Consider the following 11,435-nt stretch of genomic DNA (forward strand, 5'->3'; position numbering starts at 1 on the left):
AAGAAGTGACAGCATTAAAAGATAAACTCCAAAATGTGGAGAAACATTTGCACGATATTAAAAACAATCAGCGAAAATCTTGTTGTAAACAAAAGCAACAGCGCAAACGTACAAAGCAATACATTCGCACGCAAAAGGGTAACGTCTACAAAATTGCCGAAAAGTTGAAAGAGATCGAGGTGATGTAAAACGAAATTGGCAAACATATTGCTGGTGTTGTACCTCCAGTAAAGCCTTATTTGTTGTTTTTAGTCGCGCAATTCGAAACTTTCGGAATGGGCAACGACATCAGGAATGTCATCAAGAGCTGGCCAAGGATGGGATGGACGGTATGTTTAATATCATTTCGATTAAGTCACTTAAATTACAAAACAGAACTACTTTTTTAAACGGCAAATTAGTATACAATTTTAAAAGAGGTAATTGTTGAAATTGACAGCCAAATAACTTTGCAGATATTTTGAAATAAAACGTTTTTACCTGTGATGCAGACCGGAAAGCAAGATGAGCCTTTTCTACGGAATTGGCACAACATGGTGCGTATGTCCACAGAAAATCTGGAAATATCTTGGGGATGAAAGCGACGACGAACCAGTAACCAGAAGAAAGTGTATTTCTCTGATCATGGGACTTGTCTTGGTTTTGCTGCTTTTCGCCATTGTGATTGGACTTATAATTGGTTTAGGTATTTTTTCATGAATAAAAGTTATGGTCTCAAATAGTTTTAGAAACAAACTTGAATAATGTTTTGCAGCAACGAGTATGCAGGATCCCACCGAATCTCCAATCCGCTTTGTTGTGATTCCTGGAAATGGAGATATCACAGAGGAAACAGAATTAAACTAACAAACTACTATATTTTTCGTTTTCATTTTGTTCGATTTTTAAACGCAAAATTTACTTTGATGAATTGTACAGTTTTACCTTTGTTTAAAATCAGTATTGAATCAAGGGGTTTACTTGACGCTTTGTACTGATGGAAGAACCGTACTGAAGGCTACCTCAACCTAATGAATGTGCCCTACCTCTATAATCAGCAAGAAAATATGGAAGCGCTATTGCGCACAATAATCATTCTTACATGCGGTTGTATATTTTGTCTACCTCTGTAAACATTGAATGTCGGGTGTGTGTGTGGAAATAAAATAAGTTCTTAAACCCATCTTTTCATTTGCAAACCTGTCTGATGGTACATTAGTTACCAACAATATATTTCGTGTGTATAACTGTTTATTTGCAATATCATCCGTAAAAATATTTATGTTACACATTAAATGAACAATAATCTATAAATGCTTACAAAAATACATCTATGTAAAGTGCAAAAATTACAAAACACATTTATGCAACAACAGAAAGGCAACGTCTTATGCGAGGCACCTGGGATAATAAGATGTGACAAAGAAAGAAATTTACGCATGTTTTTTTATAATTCTCGTTACATTTTTAGTCGACACATACAATGGTACATTTCAATCACACACTATTAAAAACCGCATTGCGACATATATATTTCAAGGCATTCAGTATGAAAGGCGAAATAACAAGGCGATATAATCAGCTAAACGGTTGATTGCAGAACGGAACACAACGAGTTTTTTGTGCATATTGATAAAATATCTCTGTTTGCATTTGTGTTCATAAAACCTTCAACTAGTTATTATTCAGAAGTTCTACCACCTTCAACAGGTCTAAGATAATGATTAAATTTGGGATCACCGGATAAGTTTTGATCAAATTCGACATTATGTTGGACCGAGGAACAATATGGACGATTGCTGAAGGCAGCGTTGATCATTGATCCAGAGTAGGCACCAGTGCTCGACAAAACTGCCAAATCTTTGTCGGTTGTGGCCAGTGGCGAAATCAGATCTTTGCATGATCTTGATATTGCTGAGACCGAATGCGCTGTGGATGGAGTTGGCATAGAATAAACATGGTAAGGATCGTCATGCATAATTATGGGTGTTGGAGAGACCACTGAGCGTCCAGTGCCGCTGTCATCGCTATAGTTTTTGTAGGAGGAATGGTTGTGAAACATATCGCTTTCCGTTACAGCATTTTCATAATAGCGCTTTTGATTGTCGAGATCAGTGAACTGAAAACACTCAGTTGGCTGGAAACTTGATTCGTAGGATGGATTGTACGCAGAAACGTCGAATCGCAATCGTTTATTAGGGGGTGAGAGTTGATCAAGTCGAGAATCAACGTACGGTGGAGGGGAATAAGATGGAAAATCGGATTGATACTGCCTCTTTATGCTACGGTGATTATCAGTTTCAAAAAGTGTTGAAACGTCGTTGACGGTGTTCCCGGCGTTTTTGGGGTAAATGGAAGGTATACCGACTCCATTCACTGACTGAGATGCAATTGTGGACTCATGACCGATTGGAGGTGAAATTAAGCTTGCACAGTCGGCAAGAATTTGGTTGCTTGTCATACTTTGCAGCTCGTGGCGTTGACTTTTGGGTTGAGAAAGACTCGGAAAAGAGTTGTTGTAGGGGTTGGCTGGGTGGTTGCTTTGAATCGTGTCCTTAAACTGTGTGTGTTGAGAATTTCTGTTTGTGTTCTTCTGTGTGGAGTCAGATCGATTGGCCCCTCCACCACTTTTGCGACGAGATGAACTGAATTGCTCCAGGGCCGTCGTTCGCACACAATGGTTTGTATATCGCTTCGATAGTCGTGCCGCGTCTATTTAAAATATGAAGGTTAGTTTGGTCGTGAAAATTATAATGGTCATTTATATACAATTTTCAGAACAATTAAATCGTGCTACAACGAAAATGTATTATGTTGTTAGGTATATGTCTAACGTTAAAGACTTGTGACAAGTTTAAAACGTTGTCGCTAGGGCTAGGATTATTAACTTACTAGAAATGTTAGCCATCATTTGTTGTAGTGCCTTTTCGCCGATCGGGGCTTTTCCGTACCACATAGGAGAGTCAGGGCTAGATTTTCTGCGCGGTTGTTGAAATAGTCGGGGTTGTTGGGCGTGAAGCTTGGAAAGATAGAGTTCGTAGCTTCTTACTGGACACAACTCTCCACCCGTTTCATACATTCGAATCTGCAAAGGTACATAACATTATGCGCTGGTGTTACATTCTAAATGACAACGACAAATTTTTCTGTGCCAAGTTTATTTCGCATGCTTTTAAAATTTTGTGCCGTTTTTTTAAAGCCGAAACTTAAAAACGTTTAAACCAAAACTAATTGAAAAAATAGTCACCTCATCAGCATCATTCATTCCAATAATTCTTGCCACGTATCGCAATCCATTCAGATCATGGTAAATGTTAAAAGATGATTTCTTTAACTTTTCTTGTGCTTCTGAGCCTTTGTGGCAAAAATGTAAAGTGATTTCGAACCAAACCTGTAAAATACCAAATACATCTAACCATTGGGTATGTAAGCTATATTTTAAACCTGACACGTACATTGTTAAACATCGTGTTTACCATAACTTAAAATAAAGTTTACAAATATAGTGCAAAAGCTATTTTTTGTATTGCATACATATTAAATCAGAACTTAAACAAAGACGATCTGTCGACAAAAAGAAATTCCAGACTGTCGTAATTGATACCGTTGTTTGGTTGTCGTTGCACAAGACAGAGAATATACAATGCAACGAATGCATTGGTTTCTAGGAAGCGACAAACATAAACAATCACCTTTCGCAAAAGCGCTAGAGGGTTCGAGGTTCCTAGAACATTTGAATCGTACATCTTTCGCAGATCGCACAGTGAAATCGGTTGTTTATGTGTGATTGTTCTTCCAATACCTTTCAACAGTTTCAGCTGCGATTCCAGTTTTTCGTTCGACGTTCTATGACAAATGAAACGAATAAGTAAAATCAAACAGATCAAAAATATAACGTTACTAAAATACACTTTTCTTACTTTCAGATCGATATAAATCGTTAAAACAAACCCTATGTTACTTTTTTGTCGCAAGGGTAACATGATATGTGTGTAACCTGGAGAATTTAACATGACCATTTTCAACTACAATTAAATGTGATTTACAACAACACGTATATCAATAATTTTAAACATGTTTTTTATGTGCGGATATATCGAAACATATTTTGGTGATATTGTCGTGTTTTTTTGCCCATAAACTTACATTTTTGGTTTTGGAATATATCTGTAATGTTATCAATTTTAACTTCTTACCTGAAACGTTCATCGGTGACAATATCAAATGCCACACAATACGGCTTTCCCTTTAGATGTTTATTGATCATCGCGCGAAGATTGAAAAGACTGTTTCGACCGTAATAATCCCCATTGGATTTGCGCACCTCGCTCCAAAATCGACAAAGCATATCGTTAAGTTCTGTGGCACTTTGCTTCTCAAATTCGGGATTCAGCTTTACTTCCGCGCACCAAGCTGCGTAAAAAAGGTTGGCTTGTAAAGTAAACAGTGATCACCGTTTCTTGGAGGTTTACGTTGTCCCAAAGAAACAATTATGTCTAAAATTTTCGTCAAGTACCGGCGAGACAAACGTAAACAAACATACGTTCGTATATTCCCACAGGCGGAGAGTGCTTCTAAACAAAGGCATCGAATACAAAAAACTCCCGGAAAAGCAACGTGATCGGATAAAACCCCTCCTCAAATCCATCAACGTCACGAACATGTCAACGTGAAAGCTTGTCACTAACACTTTAATTAGAGGTTCTCGACGATTTACTTCGAACTTGCATTACGAAAGTGCCGGAAAAACTTCTTTACGTACTTCTAGGAAAATCTTTTTAAACATTATAACTTACATTTCGCAAAACTTATCGTCGGAAAAGTTTTTGTTTTTATTCATGTAGGTCAAACGCAAAATGAATTTGATTGTTGATTACAGACAGCAAATCTCTTATTGGCTATGTAATTAGGGATTGTACCAGTAGTCGCGCAGTAAAAATATCCTCAATAGCTAGGTTCGTTTTATTAAATACCCTCAAGGCGTTGTATGTTGTTTTTCTTAGCACCTTTTGTTTCAGTGCCATTATCTAGAGCTTACTTCTAAACCCAATAACAGTCACGTTATCTATTGAGCGAGAGCGATCTTTTGTTAAAGATAATTACCCCGAGGAATTGAATGAGATCTAAGCGGCAACGTTACTACCTGTTATGTCGCCCTCACCTTGGTTGGTCCCATTTCACAGCTATTCTTTAAATGTAACCAAACACTGCGATATTATAAAACCAAGTTAATATATGTTGCCCTGTTATAATGTAGAAAAATCAGTCAAAGGTAACGTTACCTTTTAATACTTTTACACCCCACTTCTCGTTGTAAGCTGTTTTTTTGCTGGCATTCTTTACATCGCTTGGGTCGCCATTTGGAAAACGATCTGGACTAAACATTTCTCCACCACCGTATATTTCACCATTTACGCCAGCATCTGAGTCAATGCTGCCCTTGCGGGAATCATTACTGTCTATCAATTGGTTCAGGTCGGGTTCAGAATCGTTTGAAACACAACGATTTACTTGAAGTTTTGAATAGCAGATAGTTGTGTTGTTATTCTTGTTTGAATTTAGCTCAGACGAAATTAGCCGTCCGCATGGTGTCGCACTTTCCCTCACAATGTTTGAAAATTGGTTTGCTTCACTGTTTAGGATTATGGAAGAATCTGAATCCTTGTGCATCTGTGATGTGTAGTTTGGGTCGGAGTTTGAAGGAATGGAGGAAGCATCAATGACTCCGCAACCTTCAACACCACTGTCGTTGCTCAAACTGTAGTCTCGCCTCCGCTGAATATTTTTATCTTCGTCTGAGTTGATTGCCAGATCATACGTAAACATGTCTTTATCCGCCGACGAAGCCACCTCATCACTTTGCTTTTGTACAAGTGCTGAAGATTTTTGTTCGGACTTGACTTTAAACTCATCAAGTATGTCGTACGTGTTGGAAAACGTATTTAGAAAAGCTTCTTCGTCAGGGAAGCAAGAATTTGACACAAAGGAGTTGGTGTTATTTCTCTGGTTGTCGCAACCGGATAACAATGTCATGCTTGCTTGGTGATTTGGATGCTGAACAGCCCCGTTAAAAGATGTATGCGCAGAAACAAGGGGGGCGTGACCAAGCATAAGTTCCTCAAAATCAAAACCATCATCAAAAATTGAACTTTCTTGGGAGTTTTCTAAAAAAGTCTTCGGTAAAAACTGGGAAACACACATAAACTTATTTCAATTGGTAAATATTTTTTTTCTATACATTTACCTCGGTGAACGGGGTAAGACACTGAAGATTTTGCCATGTTGGTAGATGTAATAGTCCTGTGTCACCTGAACGCACAAGTGTTTTTTAATTCAGGTATTGTTTATTTCAAACACCATGCGTAATTTAGAATAATATAGATGAAATCAATAAGCGTAGCAACAAATCCAATCAGGCAAAAATTTGGTGCTAATCTTATTGCCTAATATTTCATTGTAAAAATATAGTACCATATTAGCACAACTAGTTTTTTGTTAACTTTTTAATGTTAAAATTGTTTTATCACACAGTGCGAAACACAATAAGAATGCAATTCAGGATTTATCGGCATGTGTTCTTTCGAACCTAATCGCTCCGAAATAAATTATAATTTAGCGACATAGTTCAGTTGAAATATTACCAGAGTTATTGTTTTTTGCAAATAAGGGCGTTTCTTGATTACCAAAACATTCAAAAATGCAAAGAGAAACAAATAACAAACACTTACCAAATGGAACTTGTTTTCAGGATTTTTCACCTGTTTTCCAGTGTTCAACAATTTTAGTGACTTCTATTCTACCTGGCAAAATCTAAAAATCTGAAGACAAACGCTTAATAATTATAAAAAAGTACATTTTAACCTTTAGCTGATGTATCACATCATTTACAAATAGCTCCAGCTAACTTGCTTGGTATAGTTCTCTGTCTGGCTGCAACTTACATCCACGCGCTGCAGTCGTAATTCGTTCTACTGCGACCTGATTGCTTTTCTGGGAACGCAATGCACCTCTAGCAATTATTGAAAAGAAAAAAAATCGCCGACAGGGATTGTTTCGGGGTTGTCTCGCGTAAGATTACTGGTGCATTGACACCGAAGAAACTTACTGATAATGAAAACCCTGTGTGTAAAGATCTCATAAAAAAGTATAATTTTGGTGTTTATGTCAAGTTTGATAAAAATGAAACTTTTTAAACTTATTTTAAAAACGTTTGATGTGTATGTGTATCATGATTATATACCTTAACTCTTTTTTATTTTTTTTAACCGAAATATAAACATATTTAAAAACTGTTCGGTTATTATGATAAGATAATTAATACACTACGCTTTTGCATATTTGGTCGGTGCAACTAGGTTCAAACGTTGAGGTCGTTAAGTTGGCGTACGAGGGTGTGTAATAAACTTCAATATACGAATTGTGGTTGTATATACATTACACTTGATATGTCACTGTGGCAGTTAACACAGGTTGTTTGTTGCTTTATGGCAGAGTGTCATAAATTCCCCGAGCTCTAACATTCGAGGGCAAAGGTAATATCTTCGGCCCGAAATAACCCCACTTTTATAACCCACCATAAATAAAGTAAAGCGGATGTAAAATATCCGAAAATATGATGGAAGTGACAACTTAAAATCCATGTTTCCTCTCTTTATTTTCGTATGTGGAGAGCAAATTTGAGATCATGTTCGATCAGCATCGATTATATGAAAAAGTGGTTTGATCGAAAACAAACGAACCTTTATTTCTTTTTTGTGTGGTTGGTGTAAACGTTTGAATTGTATGAAACATATTTTCTTTACAAGCTTTGTTAACATTTCTTATGAACAAAATAGCAATTTTGTATTAGTTGTTATAACAAAAATATGTTTCCTGTTTACTTAACTTGTTCTTTTTGCCGTCACTTAACTTGTTCTTTTTGCCGTCAATGTAACAAGAATTATGCGGTATCATGTCTACTATTCCGTCGGTTCACAAACTTTTTGAAGCGACCCAAATATTTTCAAAAAACGAAACAGTTAATTCATGCTGTTTCTGTTAATAATTTGTGCATACGCTAAATTACTGTTATAGTTGTAGGGTTATATTTAAACGAACTAAGTTAAATTTTCAAAATTTTTGATTTGGTCTGAGCTGAGAGGGAAGTTCGATGTATGTTAAGCAATGTAAGTTCAATGCTGTGGAAAACGAAATGTCTACTAGACAAATTAGCCTTTTAATCTTGAATTGTACACATTTTGTGGTTTATAATCAGTGTGCAAAAACTTTACTCCATACACTTAAACAGCAATAACGTGGTTAGCATACAAAGTTCCACAACAAACTAGGATTACCGAGTTTAAAATCGAAATTTAATGTCATTATGTTTTATTAAGAACAACAAGCACGGATATTTCATAGTTCAAATGAATAATGTAGCCCAACTCTGTTTTTGTTCGCTGAGCAGATGTGTTAAAAAATAAATGCGCGATTTTGAAAACTTGGTGTGGCCTTATTTCGTCACCAACTAGGCACGAGTTACTGCCGAAACGTATATCCGTTCATATCGCAAGTATGACATTGTTAACCAAATACAATTTGCCAAAGCGTGTAATCATCATTTTTGTGCCACAACCTGGCGCCTATGAGCAGTTAGCCTACACTGTTGAAACCGGGTTGTTTGAGCTAATGGCAGGTGGTTAACCAATCAATGCACATCCTAATGCACATTTGTGCCATAAAAAGCGATGGATATTTCACAAATCAGAAACTCAGACCTGTTGTAAATTAGTCATCGTGCATTTTTTCGATTCATAACGAATTAAACTGACATATGCTTCATAATCTATTTAGATAACAATTGATTGTAAAACTGTGTTTGCGCAATGCATAAAAAGATGGACAATTTCCTTTAACTCTTCTAACTTATAAAAAATGCCCTCTGGAAACAGAAAAATGACAAAAACCCATACAGCGTTTATTTGTTTGTGGATATCTGTCTCCTGCGACAACGAAGATTAAAAGAGCACATTAATACCATATCTCAGATTAAACAAAACACGATAAATACCGACGGATGGCGCTAGAAGCTAAGGCGCTTATTAAGAAGAGAAATGCCATGAAAATTGCCGATTGTTGTTGGGATCAGATTCGTAACAATAACAAAAAAAAACAATACACCAATTTTTTTCACATTTTGCTTGTTTAAAACCTGATTCTGTCTAACATCATATTTGCTACCCGTGCACCTATCGTTGTTTAGCAAGTTTTGTCTGATCATATGAGTTAGTGTTGAAAGCTCTACCGAACATTGGACAGTTAGACAAGCAACCCAAATATGTGAAAAAATATTCTAATGACCTCAAAATAGTTACGACATTTTACTTTCGTGATAATTTTACGGATATGCTGATTATTATTTATTTATTTTTGCTGTTATTGAGGCTGTGTGGGATAAATGCCCAATAAGCGCACATAATAACCGGTTTCGTCAGATGTTTTTCCCCTAAAATATCGCATACAGACAAATCCGGAGTTTTGTTTAGTTTGGTTACATCTGTGGCGGTTGTTTGGTTTTCAAGTAGTGATTGCAAAGATTAGAACCTTGGGATTATTTCTGAGGGTCCTTGAATGCTAAAAGTATTTTTCAGTGTAATAAAGAGGTAACGTGAAGGCCGTGACTGAAAAGAGGCCCCCTGACTGAATGATTTCATAAAAGGTTCGTTTATTTTGGAATGAACTGCCGGCCCAACTTGAGTCTTGTGTTTTCCTGATGTTATCTGATTATGTTGCATGTGACGTCATAGTTGTACTCCGTGGTTTCACTTCCCTTTGTATTATACCAGCGGTTCCCAAACTGGGGTCCGCGGTCCTTTAGGGGTCCGTGAGGCAATTTTGGGGGGACCGCGAAGCGGTTGAAGTAATTCTATAATCTTATTTGGCGTCAGTTTGTGCCACTAAATAAATATAAATCAAAGTAGAATTGAGAATCAACCGTCTCCATTGCTTAACAACAGCCTTTATTGAATGACAATTATCAAAAATGTAATTGTTCGCGCACAATTGTAGTGCATTTGTCCTGTTTGTGATGTCACAAGCTGTGTTTGGATGACTTTTATGCGCAATTTTGCATGACTGGCTAAAATCCTGCAATCAACTTTCGTTTTTATGAAATACATATTTAGGCTCAAGGACCGCGAGCCCTCAAAATAATGGCAAAGGGACCGTTTTGACAAAAATATGAAAAAGTTTGGGAACCGCTGTATTATACTATTACAGTTACTGTTTGATCTAGGATTGTGGGATTAAAACTTTGAAGTTCGCCGTTTTACAAAAACACAGTCAACCACATGTCACAGTTTCTTGCCGCCCGCTATCTTCTTGTTCAATTTAGGCCTCGATTTGTTGCATTTTGTCGCGCATAAGCGTTTGTTAAAATTTATGTATGAAAAATAATCTACAGCTTTTGTTGCTGAACAGGGTATGCTTAACAGTATACTGTTACTCTGACGGATTTGTGGAATGCTGCTTTACATATTTACTTTTTTTCAAGACATATAGGCCTACTTCACTTCATGTATGTTTATGTTCTAAAACACAATCTAAAACAGTTTGCTTTAAAACATCGTCAACACATCATCAACAATTTGGCGTTTCTTCAGGTTTTGTATGTTTGATGAAATTTTTGTTCTACGATTGGCGACCGAAATGAAAAAGGACTTGCAGCAATTCCGCTATTTGTAATTGTGTAAGTATATTTAAATCGTTTATCCAAAGAGTAGAAACGCTTATTACAGACTGTAATATTTTTTTTACATTCACTCGTTAGTCAGTTCCAAACGAACACTCCAAAACAGATGGAATCTTGCAGACCCTTGATGACGGATTAATTGAATAAGGACCTGTTATCTTTACATGACGACAGTACTAATTGTTCGTCCCTTGGGCACAGTTGGATCACATGTAGGCTACTTCGGTTTGATGTCAAGACACACCACAAGGTCGCTGTTACACACCACAAGGTCGATAAGCAACGATTGTTGTCAATTAAAAGACTTGTGTAGAAAATAATAAATTACTTCACATCCAAATTTTAACAGGAAAAGCGAAATAGCTAATCCGTTTGTTATCAAGATGAGAAGTTGGCCGTAAAGTGATTGCAAAACTGATGCGTTAGCAATAAATCCATAACACTGCGTTTGTAATATCGATTAGACGGTGACGTTGTATAGTAACTTTAAGTATAATATTCTTCATAGCAGAAAACAAATCAAAGGTAGAGTTTCGTTTCACAAGTAACGAAAAAGGGAGTGATTGCATGCGCTACAAATAAACGCATGACTTGCGAAGTTTGGAGAATGTTTCCACTAGTGGTTCGACTCACCAGAGCGTTCTTCAGTTTACGAGCTTCGCATTCTCCAAAGCGACGATTGAAGGTTATGGCATATCTAACGCGTTTGTGAAAACTGGGTGTTTTT

At 36.7% G+C, this 11,435-nt stretch overlaps 1 protein-coding gene across 1 annotated transcript; it reads right to left on the reverse strand.

Annotated features, from left to right (window-relative positions):
- Positions 1-1,212: 1,212 nt before the first annotated feature.
- On the reverse strand, positions 1,213-6,904 carry LOC145204558 (uncharacterized). Its single transcript, XM_080077150.1, has 8 exons — positions 6,708-6,904; positions 6,224-6,288; positions 5,262-6,143; positions 4,176-4,392; positions 3,672-3,825; positions 3,227-3,370; positions 2,872-3,064; positions 1,213-2,691 (listed from the first exon to the last, which is right to left on the reverse strand). The coding sequence occupies exons 2-8, from the start codon at positions 6,258-6,260 to the stop codon at positions 1,661-1,663; spliced, it is 2,658 nt and encodes an 885-aa protein (XP_079933276.1). The 5' UTR covers positions 6,261-6,288; positions 6,708-6,904; the 3' UTR covers positions 1,213-1,660.
- Positions 6,905-11,435: the final 4,531 nt, after the last annotated feature.

The sequence above is a fragment of the Phallusia mammillata genome, chromosome 8 (genome assembly GCF_965637545.1).
Source record: "Phallusia mammillata chromosome 8, kaPhaMamm4.hap1.1, whole genome shotgun sequence".
Taxonomy (NCBI): Eukaryota; Metazoa; Chordata; class Ascidiacea; order Phlebobranchia; family Ascidiidae; genus Phallusia; species Phallusia mammillata.